This window comes from Grammomys surdaster, unplaced genomic scaffold (assembly GCF_004785775.1).
Source record: "Grammomys surdaster isolate TR1022 unplaced genomic scaffold, NIH_TR_1.0 261856, whole genome shotgun sequence".
In the NCBI taxonomy this organism is placed as follows: domain Eukaryota; kingdom Metazoa; phylum Chordata; class Mammalia; order Rodentia; family Muridae; genus Grammomys; species Grammomys surdaster.
This window is the reverse complement of record NW_021625042.1, coordinates 6584-24188: the sequence shown is the minus strand read 5'-3', so window position 1 is coordinate 24188 and position 17605 is coordinate 6584. Positions and strand designations below refer to the sequence as shown.

At 42.9% G+C, this 17605-nt stretch overlaps 1 protein-coding gene across 1 annotated transcript in view; it reads left to right on the top strand.

Moving 5' to 3' along the window:
- The window catches only part of LOC114616079 (A-kinase anchor protein 7 isoforms delta and gamma-like), a gene marked incomplete at its 3' end in the record, with an annotated part of 19653 nt that extends 11327 nt beyond the window's left edge, over positions 1 to 8326 (top strand). The window contains exons 3-4 of the mRNA XM_028761615.1: positions 4002 to 4138; positions 8166 to 8326. Of these exons, the coding sequence (XP_028617448.1) occupies positions 4002 to 4138; positions 8166 to 8326 (298 nt within the window). The remainder of the gene's footprint in view (positions 1 to 4001; positions 4139 to 8165) is intronic.
- Between the last annotated feature and the right edge of the window lie 9279 nt (positions 8327 to 17605).

The window sequence follows — 17605 nt, the reverse complement described above, 5'->3', positions numbered from 1 at the left end:
CTCTCTCTCTCTCTCTCTCTCTCTCTCTCTCTCTGTCTCTCTGGGCATTTTGCTTGTATGTATGTGTGTACCATATACATGTTCAGTGCCCTTAGAGACCAGAAGAGGGCCTCCAATTCCCTGGGACTGGGGTTGCTGGTGGCTGTGAGCTGTCATGTGGGTTCTGGGATTCAGATTCAGGACCTCTGGAGGAGCAGCCTGTTCTGTTAACCTGAGTCATCTCTCCAGCCCCCAAGAGTATTTAGCTACAAAGAAAAGCTTGGGACCAGGTGTGTCACATGGACTTTTCCTTCTTTTTTTTTTTTTTTTTTTTTTTTCTGAGACAGGGTTTCTCTTATAGCCCGGGCTGTCCTGGAACTCACTCTGTAGACCAGGCTGGCCTCGAACTCAGAAATCCGCCTGCCTCTGCCTCCCAAGTGCTGGGATTAAAGACGTGTGCCACCACTGCTCAGCTTCCTTCTTGTCTTAGAAATCAAACCTAGGTCATCTTGTGTACTAGATAAGTACACTACCAGTAAGCTATACCCAAACTCCTGGATAGTAACTCTTCTAGTAACCCAATGATACAGTGTTACAAGGTGAGGTCAAAGGCATTCTTTTACTGTGTACTAGAATATAACTTATGTCTCTCTTGGTGAGGCATGCTAAATTTTCACCATTAAAAAAATCACTTATACATCATTGAGTCAATTAGAATGCTTCAAAGGTATAAAGATGACTTTTCTAATTGTATTATTTTAGGCATGTGGACTATGGCTTAGTGGTAATGTTTAATAGTTGGCCATCTGCTTTTCTATCAACTCAAATAAGCAGAATATTTAAGATTTCAGTAAAGTTTTATTTGTAGAAGTTTCTTTTAATGCCATATTTAAGTTTGACCGTTAGTATTAGGTTTGTGCAGTTGCACCAGTGGCAGGGGATTATGATGATGGATAAGGTTTAATGGTTTTGTAGAATTTTAAACAGTGACTGTAAAAATTGGTTTCTGTTAATCATATACAGTTAAGATTCTGGAGTGTTTTTCTTGTCTTTTAAAGATTGTAATTAGGAGTAAAAAGCATTTAAAAACTTTTAAGATGATATCAGGGAACCTATAAATTAATTGGAAGCATCAAAGCATAGTTAGAAACTTATTGCTTGATTAGATTAGCTTTTAAATTTTCATAGGTTTGAGGTTAATCCTATAGTACAAGCATTATGTGGCTTCATGGAAATAATAAGTCTTCAAAGCATTTTACAGGGTTTCAGTTTAGTTTTATAATTCATGGATAATCTAAAGGCACAAATGGCCTAAACCCATCTCACATGTAAAACATTACACTAACTGCTGAAGATGTGCATGGAGCCAACTCTGTTTGACCTAAATCTTCTTCCTGGATATCTCCCAATAGAGAAGGTTCTGGCACAATTTTTGTAAGTTCATATAAAGTACGGACTTTCAGGGAGAAATTTGAACCAAGATCTGCAATATCCCCCAAATCCAGAGAAACCTCTTTATAATCTCTTAGTTGCTGTTTTAGGGAACCCTTGGATTGGCTTTCCTCTTCTAGGTAAGGAGGAAATTCCTTCTCGTCTGTTTGTTTCCCTGCTTCTATGTCCGAGTGGTAGACCATTCTGTCTTCTGTGGGCAGATAATGGAAATAGTTTGGACAGGCCTTTCAGCTGTTTGTCAGGTCTCTGAAACAGCCTTTAAAGATCTGGTCAGTGTTTTGTCCAGGCGTATTCTATCTGCTGGAGCCATAATGGTCCTTTGGTTTTGGCTCCTTAGTGTTCCTGAAGGTCACTGGGGTCTGCTTTGGGTGCCAGTTTTGCCACTAAACTCTTAACCCAGTGGTCCTCGGCCTTCCTAATGCTGCATCCTTTCAATGTAGTTCCTCATGTTCTGGTGACTCCCAGCCATAGAATTGTTTTTCTTGTTACTTCATAACTTTAGTTTTGCTACTGTTATGAACCATAATGTAGACACCTGATTTGCAGATGGTCTTAGGTGACCCCTGTGAAAGGGTCGTTCCACCCCAAAAGGGGTTGTGAATCACAGGTTGAGAAATGCTGTATAGAGGACAATCTAAGTTAGAGTACGGAGCAGTTCATGAATTGGGGAGAGTAGACTTAAAGGAGGTTTAGCTTTCCAGTTTCCTGCTGTTGTGGGCAGGTATTTATAGGCAAAAGGTGGGAGTCAAATAAATTGGTTGTACTTACAAAATTGCCTGTTATGGTTTACCTTGTTGTAACACCCTGGTCCTGTAATCACTGTATGATAGGTGGATACTTACACTTGTCTGAGGTCAATTTATATTTCTGTCTAACAAAACCAGCAGTGACTAGAAACAACTCCAGTCAAATTTTTTTGATGTCTTTTCTATTTGACCAAAGTTGTGGCTATTTTTAATCTCCTTGGACAATTTAAAAAAAATTATTTATATACTCTGGTGTTTTGCTTGCATGTGTGTCAGTGTGAGGGTGTCAGCTTCCCTGGAACTGCAGTTGCAGACAGTTCTGAGCTGCTGCAGGGGTGGTGGGAACCGAACCTGGGTCCTCTGGGAGAGCAACCAGTGCTCTTAACTGCTGAGCCACATCTCCAGCCCCCTGCTTGGACAATTTTAAGGTCAGATTGTTTTCACTTTACCAGGGTTCATGGAGGTAGGGGTGAGATACAGGAGGTAGGGAATGGCCTTACTGAGCAAGACAGACTTTATTCTGACCACAGAAACATAGTGGGGCTTTGTAACAAGGGACGGTGGTAAGGTCCATGGGTGAATCTCATGGCTAAGAGGAAACATGCAGCTTTGGCAGAGCCACAGATGAAGGCAGGCCACAGGGAAGATGGTCTGGGTACCAGGGATGGGAGATTTTCTCCAAAGTGATCCCACCAGCTTCTTACTCACAGCGGGTGGACTTGGAAGCTGGTTCAAGGAGAAAGTCTAGGACCCAGGACGGTGTCTTCTGATTTGCTCAGTACATTCCATGGATGGATAATGCAGCCATTGTTCAGGATAACACAGACACTCCAGAATCAGAACAGCCCGCTAAGCTTATGATTCTCTCTCTCCTTATCCCTGTCGTGTCTGTTTTGTTTCACTGGATGCTGCTTTTATTGCCAGCACAGCCTTTCCTCTTCTCTCAGTAATTCTGTTGTCCCGAGGCTTTTATGAATTCTCTGCAGCCTTTCTCAGGGCTTGCTGTTTTATTTCAGATTACTCTCTACTGGTCTGCTGTTTACAGGTTGACTAGAATCTATGGCTCTAACAGGAAATGGAGGAGGGAGATACACCATCCCTCCTCTCCCTGTTCTAGAAGAGCAGGTACTGAGAGGGAAGACAGCAGCTGACCTGTGGGCTTTTTCCTGAATGCATCGTATTGGACTTTGGACACCTTCAGCTCTGTCTCCATGGTTATGCCCCACCCTCACAAGTTAGGAAAACATGGCAGCAATCATCCTTATTGGAATTCCTCCTATCCTAGAGAACCTTAAAGGCAGCAAGGAATAGGTCCAACACATTCATTGTGGGACAAATAAATATTACTTCTAACAGAAATGGAATGTTGTCTGCTGATTTGACCTTTCTGTGGAAGAATAAAGCTTTTCTCTTAGGAATGTTCATAATTAGTGAGTCAGATCCACATTACAAGGACACATTTCTAAAAGAATGTGTGGCCACAGGGAGTTTTCCCACTCAGTTAGTGACTCAGTCTGCAAAGAAAGAGCGTTGTGCTCAATGCTTGCAAGACAGACATGCATTTCTGCTTTTCTACATTTATATATCATACCAAGTGTCCAAGTTAACTCTCTAGCAAGTGTGGGAACAACTAAACAATTGCATGTTTATTTAGTTGTGAAATCTCGACTTCACTTTATTTATTAATTTTTAAAACTTTTTTTTGTTCTTTTCTTTTCTCAACTTCACTTTAATTTTGGTCGTTCGTTGCTTATTTTTCTTACTGATTTGAATTTTTCCTTAACATTTTTTCTCAACTCTTCTTTTTTTTGTACGTGTGATTAGATTACAGCTGGAATTAAGGTCTTGCAAAATTCAATACTACGACAAGATAAGCGACTGACCAAAGCCATGGTTGGCGATGGCTCCTTTCATATTACCTTGCTAGTGATGCAGTTGTTGAACGAAGATGAGGTAAACACGTGAGTATCGTCTTTCCTGCATATTCCTTCCTACAGAATTCCTCCACTGTGAGCAAGCATAGCGAGCCCAAGGAGGGGTGGAGACTTAATGATGTCGTCTTCATCCCGACTATTGTGACTGCTAGTCAGTGGACACAGGGCTTTTTATTTTTTATTTTATATAACATAGACTAGCCTCAAACTTGTGTGTCAAGTGTGGCTCTGGACCTTGATCTTCTGGCCTCAGTTGACTGACTCCTGAGGTTAAGACATGTTCCAGTACACTCTAGTTCAATACTCTTAATGTTGTCAGTAGTATTCCTTGGCTACACAGATTTAGTGCCTACGTTCATTATCTTGAACACTTTGGTTTCTGATGCTAGAGTTGAAGCAGAGACTCTAGGTGAAGATTGATTCAGGGTCTCTGATAGAGCAGCCCTTTCTTAGCAGCCTGGCTTACGCCTGCTGTTGCAGTAAATAGTGTCAATACAGGCAAGAGCTTTAGCATGTGGCCCCATAGGCACTTACTCGTAGCTGTTTGTCATCAGAGCTGTTACTTTCCTGGGGTGGGGTGGACAATTTCTGGTTCAGTTTGCCCCAGTCATTTTCTGTGCCATGGTATTCCATCCCACGCCTCTGCTCCACATCCATAAAGGTTGACTGATTACTGGAGTGGAGAATTTCTTGCTGTCTCCTATGGCATTTGATGTATCAAGTTGCTTGGACTCTTTGGAAAACCAAAACCAGGATGAACAGAAGATTATTCCTGTTTCTGTCTCAGCCCATATGACTCCCAAGGGAATGAAGAAAAGGCTTGAGTTGGGAAGAGGGTGAGGAAAAGATAGAATAAGAGAGGAAAAGAAAATGCATTAGTAGTTCACAATGGCCACATAATGATGACTGTGGTTAAGATCTTGATGCAGTAGACCCTTGGGTGGCAGCCAACAGTCTTCTGATCTTTATGAGCTTCAAGGGCAGAAAAAAGCAGAGGTATTACTTGATTTATTTCAGCTTATCAATATACCCAACCAGAAGAAACAAATGCTTTGATGCTTCTCAAGGAAGACAAGCCAAAGATATGTCACGGAGTGAGAATAGTTGGAAGGACTCTCACCATGTGTGATGGATTGCTCACTAGCAATAGTTGTCCTGCCTTATCAATTGTCAAGGTTCTCTAAGAGCAGATCAAGTGGGCTGCGAGAACACCGATACCCATTCTCTGTCTATCCAGGTAGATATAGCTGCATACGTAGAAGTCATTTATAGAACTGCCTCACATAGTTGTGAGTTTTGGTAAGTTGAGATCTATTGGGAAGATTGGGTAGGCTGGGGAGCCAGAAAAGTTTGTGTTATGGGCTAAATTTAAAGGCAGTCTGGGGATAGAATTCCTTCTGCCCCAAGTCTTTTCTCTAATCAGCTGATTTCATGAAGCCTGCCCACATCTGGAGGAGCAGAGCTGTCAGCTTCTAAGAGATGGTGTGATTCAAGGTGTGGCTTCTGCCTGGGTGTCAAAATTGATGACATTTTTTTAGGGAGACAATTTTTAATGTGAATGATTTTTAAGCACCTCTAAGTCTGACATTTTTTTCATCCCATGTTGTATAGTATGTTAAGTATCTGGATTATCAGCTCCTAGTCCATATTCATTTTTATTCTCAAAGTTTAGGATCTTGGGCTGGAGAGATGGCTCATCAGTTAAGAACACTGACCACTCTTCCAGAGGTCAATTCCCAGCACCCACATGGTAGATCACAGCCATCTGTAATGGGATCTGATACCCTCTTCTGGTGTGTTTGAAAATAGCTACAGTATACTCACATACTTAAAATGAATAAATAAATCTTAAAAAAATGTCTAGCATCTTATTTTAGAGTTTAGTCAATAGATTGGATGTTGAATATATCCAACAGACATTTTTTAAAATCATGAATTGGTTTTGATAGCTATCATGAAAGGCCCTTTTGTGTCTTCACAGCGTAGAAGGAAGAAGTAGAAATAGTTTAGGCTAAAGCAGCTGTTGATTGATAAGATAGTTGTCTTATCTTTAATTTGAATATAAACTTTGGCCTGAACTCAGTTTCAGAATTCTGTTTTGTTATGGATATGTTCTTTTTTTTTTAATTTAAAAATCCTTATTTAAGTTAAAGAATAAATTTAAATATAAAGAAGTCTTTTACAAAATCCTCTTGAGAAGATATCCCACTTTTAGAAGGATCTGATAGTCATGCTTCCCAAGACACCCTCTAATCCCTTCTTACACTGGACCAATAGCATCTCATTAGGTAACTGCTTTATACAGGCAGACAGCTGAGAGCTGGCACTGTTAGGCCACCGTTTCCTGTGCAAGGATTCTGCAGATCCATTATTTCTGGAAAGTCTTAGTCTCTCTCTCATGGCCTGCCTTAGCTTGTAGTTTATAGTTCCATGGGGCCAGATGTCTTGTATTCATTCCCTCAATTATTGTAGGGATGTGAGAACTCTGAGATCATGTGCTTTGCCTCACAGAACTCAGTGAAGGACAGCATTGGATTATGAGTGTGGCTGTGTCCCACCGCCATGAATGCAGTTAGGGACAGCTGGCTCCGGAGGTAGATGTCGGGGAGCAGGGAGAACGGCTGACATCTACAAGCAGTTCTGCAGCATTGAGTTGTCTCCAGCATGGCTGAAGTGCAGGAATGGGCTCCTTCAGAGCTCAGGTGTGAAGATTAATTTAGAAATACGAAAACACTACAAATGTCTGTATTTCACATGTTTGTCTGCTGAACAGGAAGATTCAATGATGAGTTTGTTAGAAGAGAGTTTGAAAATCCTCTCCAAACCACCTGCGCTCATTTCTTTTTTAAGTAATTGCTGCCCTCTAGTGAGAGTTACTTTTTTCTCATAATAAGGTGCACCTACCAGAATTCTTTCCAAGATGGAAGTGATTGACAGTATGGTTAAGACCGTGCAAACTTTGGTAGTATCTGACTGGAACTATAAAGAGCAAAACTCAAAGTGGCCGTAAGTGAACATGGGCTAAACAGCTATAGCAAGCCTTTACTTCTAGTTGGCAAAATATAGTTAAACTTAGACTTTATTTGAATCCAGATATAAAAAATTGTATCACAAAGAGTGTTGTATTTTGAGAGAGAATGTGTGTTTCAATTTTAGCGGAATGCTTTGCAAACGGTAAGTAGTAAGTACTGGTCTTTTTTTTTTTTTTTTTAATCTAGGACTTGGGCTGGGGACATGGTTCAGTTGGTAGATTGCTTGTCTGTTCTGTCAGACACAGCCTGGGTTTTGATACTGGGCACGGTGCAGGCCTGTCACCCTAACATCTGGGAAGTGATGACAGGGTGACCACAAGTTCAGAGCCATCCTTTGCCTCATGAGAACCTGCCCACCCCTGGAAACAAAAGCAAACAGAAGTTTAGAACATTCCTCATAATCTAACAAAGTTCTTGTGTGTGGTAGGTTGGTTTGGAATATATTATTAGTAAAAAATTAGTAAAAGTGTAGTTCTTTCTCTCCCCTGGAGGGTACTGGGGATTGAATCTCGGTAGGACCTCGAGCACAGTAATCAGGAGCTCTACATCTGAGCTATGTACACAGCACTTTGAATTATTCTGGTAATTTTTTTCTTGGCTAGCAATTTATTCTGGTTGTTGTTGTTGTTTTAAATTTTGAGTCAAGGTCTTATTGTAATCTACTACTGTGGTCCCAGTTGGCCTCAAACTCAAATTTACAATCCTCCTGCCTCAGCTTCCAGAGTGCAGTGTTTACAGGTATGTACTACCACATCTGACTTAGAAGTTTCTTAATGAATAATGAAATACTATCTGTGTTTACATCTTTAGTAGTAATTATAACTAGGACAAGACTTAAGTCACTTCTATAGTTGTCTAAAGGTTAATATTGATTTTAAACCATAGGTTAGATCTAAACTATATTTTGAACTTTAAAATATTTATTATAACAATTTATCTTCAAAAAACTGGATTTCTTCCCTATTTATTATTTTTTTCTATTTTTTTTTTTATCGTGTTGCTGAAATGTCGTCTGTCACTAGTGGTACCAATGCGCTTTTGGAATTGAAGCCATTTGTTGAGGAGATCCTTGAAGGGAGGCGCTTGACTTTGCCCTTCCATGGGATTGACACTTTCCACGGTCAGGTTGGCTTTGTGAAGCTGGCAGACGGAGATCACGTCAATGCACTCCTGGAGATAGCAGGTAAGACACACAGTGTCACACTCAGGAAACCTCGTGAGTGGTTTTGCAGTGGCTCTCATGGAGATCTGGTGTCTTCCTATTTGGGAAGCTGTTAGAACCTCACTGCTTTGGCGTTGGTTGTGTAAGCAGTCTCTAAAAGCCTGGGAGCTTCTCTTGAGAAGACTCCTGATTCTGGAGCTTTCTAGGGAAAATACTAGACTGGATTCAAGTGTGAGGTGTAAGTCCAAGTGATCCCTTTGCTTAGGAGATTCAACAAGTAATCATCCCATGATAAGTATTGAAAGAATGAGAGACAGTCACCGTGTTTCTACTGAGAGGCCCGTGGGAACTGCCGTCTCTATTACAGAGAGCCAAATAGGATGTAAAACATCAGCTGGCCGAAGGGGAGGCAGCTTGCAAGGCTGTGAGAGTAGATCAGTTCAGAATCCATGCCCACAGTCAACACACTGACTGTAGTTTTTCTGACTGAGCACTCGAGAGAAAATGCTAGGCCTAAGTCTTTTCCTTTGTAATATAAATATCACCAGAACGTTTCTAATTAGTCATTCAGTCATTGTTCTTTTAAATAATTCAGTGGGGGCTTGCAACAAGAATTCCATCCATGTGCTGCAAATATTCTCAGAAAAATACTTTCCAGTATCGATGAAAGCTGCATTGTGTCCCGAGGAATGTGAGATCTCACCAGCTTTCATGGGAGCAGGAGCCTGGCCATGCTCACTGGTCACTTAGCACAGGCCGCTGCCCCTGTACTGCCTTACTCCAGATGAATTACGAGTATTTATAGTCAGAAAAGTCCATTAAAACCATACGAAAAAAACAGAAAATGGAGGGAGAATATCACCAGTTGTTAAACTTACTTTTAATCTGTTGTGTGAATATTGTACGGTTGCTCTTGCTTGTAGTTTTCCTGTGTGCTTAGAAGAAATCCAGATATTTTAATAATCATGGGAGATTTTCATTTATTTATGCATTGAAGCAGATGATTTTGTTTATGTTATTGTTTTGAGAAAAGTTTTTGTTCTGTAGCCCCATCTGTTACTCTGTAACCTGGGCTAGCCTTGAGCTTGAAGCAGTCCTCCTGTCTTAGCTTCCCAACTGCTGACATTGTGTGTGAGTGCCACAGTGCCAGCTGTTAAGGATTATGCACTGCACTGCACTTATGGTAGTGTGTATGTAGTCAGAATGTAGACATTTTCTAGTATTTTATTTCTTCATATTAATTGCATTACTTTTTTGGCATCGGGAGTTGAATATAGGGCCTTGGCCATTCCAAGTATATTTCCATCACTGAATTCTATCCATAGTTTCTAGATTTTATTTTAAAGGAATTCTTCAGGATCAGGCTTCCGAAGACCAACAGCATCATTGTTGGGGTCTCCCTCTGGTCTCCCCTTAGTTCCCTGACCCCTTTGAAAGAAGCCAAGGAAGACACACAGGTAGATACGGCTTGTTGCAGAGTAAATGAAGCACTCTGGAGAGCAGAGTGGGCAGTGGCCAGAGGGGCGGGCGACCGGCCTGTCTACATGCCAGGCAGGTTTACTAAGGTGTCTGCACCAGCCAACTTCTTGAGGGGCATTTCCCTGCCTGAGTGATTGACTCTGTTAGGTAGAGTCAATGGCTCTTCATGAGATACTGTGCTAAATAGTGACCTGTAGGACTGTGATAGGATGGATGGTTTTGGTAGAAGTGCTGGCTGGAAATAGCCCGGAGACCCAACAGGTGTCCATTGCCTGTGAGGGACGAGCATCTATTCCGTGCTCCCAGAATCCAGGCTCCTGACACGTGGCGTGATCTTATTTGATCTGCACCTTGCCTTTCACTTTTGGCTAGAGAGGACAGGACTGCAGACTTCAGCCTTGAGAGATTTCCATATTCATGAGTTACCTAAAGGTGGGGGTGAAGGGGCGTAGCTAAATTAAGTTATTCCTTTTCCCAGCCCCTCCTCTTCTCCCTCTCCTATTTAAGCCAGCTCTCCCCTAGCTTTTACTGGGGGGTTTAGACCATGAACAATAAAACTCTTGGAACCCACGGATTTCTCTTATCATTGGGGCCTGCTGCTGCCAAAGCTTCCAGCCCTAGGAACTCCAGACTTTCCCTTGTTTGTGTGGAAAGGCCCACTCCACTCCGGGATTCCGCTGCACAGTTCCCACAGTGACCTTATAAGGTTTAGGGCTTATGAAGCCAGGTTAGGTAGTTATCCATGACCTTCAGGGAAATTCAGGATGTCATATCTCCTCCCAGGGCTAGAGATGACTGAGGTCTCCTTCCTCTAACAATAATTAGAATCCTGGAGTTCAAGTCTTTGTTTGTACAGGTTGTGGATTATAAGACAAGGGCCTACAGCCTAATATCTTCTAAGCCTACACATATTCTTTAGTTGATTCTCTGCTTTAACATTGACTTCACTGATTTGGCTAGGTTGGTTAACAAGAGCTCTTCAGGGACCCACCTACCCTGCCCAGCCAACACTGGGGTTGCTGGTGTGCACTATTATGCTGGCTTTCCACATGAATGCTGGGGATCTGAACTCACAGTCTCATGCTCATGGGGCAAGTGCTTTACCCACTGAGCTATCTCTTCAGTCCATACCCTAAAACCTTTTATTTATTTATTTTAATGATTATTTTTATTTTACGTATATGGGTGTTTTGCCTGCATGTATGTCTCTACACCATGTGTGTGCCTGGTATGCACGGAGGCCAGAAGAAAGCATCCTCTCCCCTGGAACTGGAGTCACATATGGTTGTGAGGCACCATGCGGGTGCTGGGAACTGTACCTGGGTCCTCCTGAAGAGCAGCCAGTGCTCTTAACCAATGAATCATATTTCCATATCCAAAGGCATTTTAAACTAAGGACCAAACTTGAGGAGAAGTGACCAGTCACTCTCTGACCTCCTGCCCTTCCTTTAAAGAAGTTTATAAACGTAAGAAGAATTTTTTAACCATCCCAGAAAGCAGGTTGTCTGGCTTACATTTGAGATTTTGTCTTCCTTACCCCTGAAGGAAAGGAATGGCGTTTTCTCTGAAGGCACAGGGACACAGTAAGGCCTTGCTAAGTTCTCTCAGCCTGACATTATCAGATCAAAATTTTGATAAAATGGTTCCTTTCAATACTTAAACCTCTACTACTATCTACTTAAACCCACCTTAAAAAAATCACACAGGTTTACCTGGTTTTGGGGGGAGTTGAAAAGAGCATGGTCCCCTTATAAGTTCTTATGAAGGGTCCCAAGGAACATAAAACTTCTAAATAAAAGTGTGTATTTTCTCGTTACTTTGTCTTTTGTTACAGAATTTTGAGCCCTCAACATAACAAAGTAAATGATGTCCCCTTCCCTGCCAGCCTTTAATTACACAAGAAAATATGCTGTGAATTCTTTTTGTTCTTCTAATGTGAGTGGTTATTTTGTGAAGGTGGGATGAAGGGCAGAGCTCATCTTTGCAGTTCGGATAAAGGAGCGGGCTCATCTTTGTAGGCGGGGGAAAAGGGGCGGGGCCCATCTTTGCATTCTCGAACCTGTGTGTTTAAGGTGGGAGCTCCTGGAGAGATGTCAATTCTTTCACCTCAGGGGCTCTGGTCCACATCTTCCTACCTTCCTCTTGTTTTCAGGAAACAGCACCAACTCCTTTCCTAGCATGATCCTGTAGCCTTAGGGATTATGAAGATACAGAAAACTGAATTTATATGACATTTCTTTACATGTACAATGATGAAATTGCTCTGAAAAGCTTTTTGCATAGAAATGGATATGGAATTTTATTCATTATTAAGCTAAATGCAATTTTGTTAAGAAGGTTATTAGATTGAGAGATTGCTAAACTTCAGCTTGTTGGAATTACAATGGTCTTTGCATATTTTTGTCCAGAATGAGAAAAGTGCCTTTGGTTAGCATGATAAATGATTCCAAGTACATTTATCTCATAAAACAGAAAATGAAATGCTTTAGAAGGTTCATTTGAGCACTATGATTTCTCTTAGTTTAACTGCCATTTTCCCCCAAGATGGAGAGGACAAACTGTATATCTGATTTTTTTTGTAAGAAATTTGTTCCATTCCCAGCATTTCTGGGCCTCCTTAGGCTGCTGTGTTACTAGTGGAAGGTTTCCAAATGCAGGCTGCTGGTCTCTCAGGAGCTTGCTGACCCTCAGGAGCTTGCCGACCCTTCACCTTACAGCCTACATTGGGCTCTGGACAGAATAACTTTGCTGCCCTTCCTTTCATGTCCACGCTCCCTGTCCTGAGCCTGGGACTGGCATGCCTCCCTTTCATTTCTGCCTGTTGGCATGTATCATTCTCTGTAGGTCCTTTCTTCCCTTGTTTCTCTCTCAACCTTTCCCTGTCTCCTCTTTCATTTACTTGGCTTTTCAATTGGACCTATAAATGAAGATTCATTGTATCTTACTTTGTTTTGTATGTGTGTGTGCTTTGAATGTATGTATGTGTGCCTTGTGTGCTAGTCCCTCTGGAGCCCAGAAGAGGGTGCTGTATCCACTGTTCCTGGAGTTATGCTCTGGATGTGGGTGCTGGGAACTGCACCTGGGTCCTCTGCAAGTGCTCTTAACCTCTGAGCTGTTTCTCCAGCCCCTCTAAGCATACAATTATCAATTCATTTAGTTTTAGTAAAACTGTGAGGTGGGGCTCATCACCCCATCCCCACTCGCTTGCCTGATAGACAAAAGTGAGGTTAAGTTACTTGTTGGTAAATGGCAGAGCCATCATATGCATCCAGGCAGTTTGACCAGATTCTATTCTGGATAAATTGTATGAAAACTTGTCAGTCTGTAAATTAGCTGCTGGGCTTCTCAGACATTTTCTGAGAATATTCTCTACCTTCTTGGCTTAGCTGAAAGCCAGCTTTTAATCTGAAATGGTAGTTTCTTTTTTTTTTTTTTGAAACAAGATTCCAGTTTTATTTAAAAAGATGGTACAATTGACAAATGTTCATAATAACTCAAATACATACTGGTGGGAAGGAGATTTGGTGTCCTGAGATCTTTTTTTTTTTTTCTTTTTTTTTTCTTTTTTTTCTTTTTTTTCCTTTTTTTTCTTTTTTTTTTCTTTTTTTTTTCTTTTTTTTCTTTTTTTTCTTTTTTTTTCTTTTTTTTAATTTCTTTTTTTTTATTTTATTTTTTATTTTTTAATTTCTTTTTTTTTTGAACATGAAATGCTTTTTTATAGCATGTTTTACAAGGGGAGGGGGTAAGAGGGTCCAGGTGGTGGAAAAGTACAAAATCTTCTTGGCCTGTGCCTTGAAACATGTCATGGTCTATATGGTACACTGCCTTGAATTATGATCTACCTGCAGTTCTTCAGAAGATATGGTACACTGCTTGAGTTATGGTCTCCCTGCTATTCTTAAGAAGACATGGTACTCTGCTTTGAGTCTATCTGCAGTTGCTAAGCAGGATCTTGCAGTTGCCAAGCTTCAGAGGACATTGTGCAGGTGGGGAAAGGTAGGGGGTGAGGGTAAGGGCGAGGGTCCTGGCTTCTGGCATCTCCCCCTTCTCTGTTTAGTTAGAGAAGGCGTCTTATGTTCAATCCCAACTATGTGAGTTTTGAATTTGGATGTCTAATTATGGGGGGTCTTAGACAAGTTCACAACCCCAAAACACTGATGTGAGACGAGTCACATCGATAGTCGAAGGCTTTAGGCTGTCGACGATGGGCAACGTCAAGGGACTCTGATGTGGGTGAAAGGAGGGTGAGAGCCCTGTCTTAGGCCATGTAGGCTGCACCCACTCCCAGCACCACGCACTCCTTTTCGGCTGCATTGGGTGGGCCCCTGGGAAGTGGACCTACAATAATCCCGTCATTGGGCTAACTCACAGCCATCCTAGTCTCTTGTAAATGTTCAAGTTACCAACCATTTGTCAGTTTGGGGTGTAATATTGTCATAAAGGAAGGCTCCCCAATGTTAGCGGCCATATCAAGGGTGGCCTTGGTTTAGGAAAAAGCCAATTTTTGTTGTGGTGATCAAGAGGCCAAGCTTTCTAGCGAGAGAAATGAGGGCAAAGCCAGGCATACCAGGAACCCTTCTGGAGGGCGTGGAAGTCTAGGGGTCGACCGTAGGGGGAGGCAGGGGAGCTGACAGCTGTGTCAGTCTCCTGCGGAGTCACTTCTGGATCCTCTGCAATTTTCAGCTGATGGTAATGAACTTCAACTGCCTTCTTGATGGCAGCATCAACCTGGTTCTGTGGACGACAGGTCACGGGCGATGATCTCTGTCTTGCTCAATCTTGATGTCGTGCGCACATCCTCTCAATGAGGGTCCGTCCGGATGGGTCCGTGCCTCGAGCCCCACGTCTGGGTGCCACTTGACCCGACCGGCGGGTCCTGGTTATTCGTGGGGGCGAGGAGGACTGCAACCTGCTATTCTTCAGAAGATATGGTACACTGCTTGAGTTATGGTCTCCCTGCTATTCTTCAGATGATATGGTACACTGCTTTGAGTCTATCTGCAGTTGCCAAGCAGGATCTTGCAGTTGCCCAGCTTCAGGGGACCTTGTGCAGGTGGGAAAAGGTAGGGGGTGAGGGTAAGGGCGAGGCTCCTGGCTTCTGGTCCATCTGGATTAGAACTTCTAATAGCAGGCATCACGGGTGATTCAATTTTACCTGGGATGCTGCGTGAGTTGGAGTAGGTGTGTCACTGTGGGCATGGTCTTTAAGACTCTCATCTTAGCTGTCTGGAGGTCAGTCTTCTCCTAGCAGCCTTCAGATGAAGATGTAGAACTCTGAGCTCCTCCTGCACCATGCCTGCCTGGATGCTGTCATGTTCCTGCCTTGATGATAATGGACAGAACCTCTGAACCTGTAAGCCAGCCCCAGTTAAATGCTGCCCTTATAAGAGTTGCCTTGGTCATGGTGTCTGTCCACAGCAGTCAACCCCTAACTAAGACACTGGCCCAGGGTGAGCTTTGGAGAGGATCAGAACATAAGCCACTCACCTCTCAGCTCTTCTCTTTTTTTCCTTGTATAGAAACTCACCTTCAGCTCCTGACATGAGAAGAGCTGGTGTGTATGAAATGGCCAGCACAATACTTGGCACACATACGCTGTTAAATGGCTGGTGGCTATGGCATTAGTGATAAACACGCTGCCCCTGACAATACAGTGCGGCACTACTTTCCTGCTGGTGCATCGATGTCTTTGACTCTTAGAATAACAGGCGTCAGCTGTGGCGTAATCCCTTCAGCCATGCTCCAATCTGCCAATCCCAACCTGGATTTTGCTCAGCTAGTTTAATCCTGTTTTTAGTTATTGTGTATCTTCAACCTTTTAGTCATCCCTTTTTTCTCAGCATTATTAACCTGACAGCATCTTTTCCCGTGAGCATCTGTACTGTATCATTCTCCTCTCGTTCGTTTATTTCAGAATGGCCTGTTTCTAATTTTTTACTCTTCCTTACCCTCCCCAGTGAGTAGGCTGCACCTACCCTATCACCAAGCCATGTCTCCTGCCATTGATTGCTTGTTTTTTTTTTTTTAACTTTTGTTTAAACCTTGAAGCTTCCTACCCCTTGTTGCTTAGAAAAATGGACTCTGACCCTCCCAACATGAGCCTACAAGTGGAATTTCTGGTCTTTGTGGTAGTAAAGCACAGACCACAGGGTCTCCAATGTCTCTGGATTTGCAGCCCTAGGGATAAGCTACCACCAAGGTCTGGTCAGAGATTTTTATTTGAAAGTCTCACCCACATATTTTTGATAATAGCTAACGAGGCTATGAAGATGGCCTGATAGGTAACATGTAAATTAAAACCATGTGGCTTCCACCCTCCAGACATGAGTGTCCCAGGTCCTTGCTTAGAAACAGAACAGGGCACAGTGTTTGTAGTGCAGTGTTTGGCTTGACTGTCTTCTGGGGCCACATGTTCATCTACTTGAGGCTGCTGGCTTTTTTGTCCCCGCTGTGGCTGTCCTCTTGCTCCTGAAGACTTATGTGTGAGGATTGCAGTGTGGCTTCGGGAAGTGGCTGGGGTGGGGACGAAGCTCCTCTGGCCAGAGTGCAACCAGACACCCCTGCTGATGCTGTCATAATTGCCCTATCTAACGGATGTTCTGGATTTACTTACATGACAGTTTATACAGGTCCTTCCTTAATCGTTGCTGATGTCTGGGACTTCCACTTTCTTCATTCCCCTGCCTCTGTCTCTGTTTCCATGTGAGCTTCTCTCTCTTTTTCATCATCAAGTGTCTACGTTTTTGGATTTCTGAATCTGTCTCTCTTTCTCTTAATAGTGCTTCTCCTTTTGCAGGGGGCATCTTGGTGAATCTCCCATGATCCATAAAGCCCAGTGTCATTCTAGACACGTGACCATCAGCTGCTGTGCGTTTGGTTCCCTCTCCTCTCTCTTGTCCTGTCTTGTCGCAGCTCTGCCATCTCTTTCTGGTTGCCTCTTTGGTGATTCCGTATTGTCTTCCTGAAGTACAAAGCTTATCTCTTTGATTATTCCACTTAGAAGAACTTATTGGCTGTGTGCTGTGGCCCATTCTTCTTACTGTGCCATCCAGAGTCTCAGCTGTTTGACTCTTCCCTGCAGTCTCAGCCACAGTTCTTACGCCTCCCCCACTGGCCCTCTGGTATGTACAAACTGCTTTTACACCGTGGCACGCTGAGCGTGCTGTGCCTTACTGTCCTTCTGTGCCTGGAGACCTGGCTATGGTTGATTTCCTCATAGGGAAGAAATCACGTAGTATTTGCCCTTTTAAAGACATTTTTAGAAATCAGTTCTTTGTGAATGTCACACCTTGTACCCCAGTTCCACTCATTTCCTAGGCCTTCTCTATTTGTCCTCCACCCCTGTAGCCTCCCCCTCCCCCTGTGCAAAGGAAATAAAAATTAAAATAAAAAAAAATCTTCCCGTGGAAGCTGTGGTGTATCACTGTTCATCACACACTATACCTTTTTGCCCAGCTTTGTTTGGAAATATTCATTGCCCTGAGCCTTTGGTCTGGTTCCAGGCCTCTGGCTTTTGCTACACCATCAATACTGGGCCCTCACTGGACTCCTCTTGAGTATCCTGTTGTCACTCCAAGTCATGAAGATCCTAAAGCTTTGCTTCTGCAGGACGGGCCCCTTCATGGGCCCCAGCAGTTCATAAATGGGGTAGATGTTTGGGTAGGCCAACTCAGAACCCTGGATCTGGGCCTGTGTGGCAGCTGAGATGGTCAACCTGCCAGCTTTTTTGCTACCCATGCCACTGGGGCTAGCTCTCCTGTGTCACTCAGGCAAGGGATGGGACCAGCTCTCTCCTGTGCCCATGTCGTTGCTGGTACCACC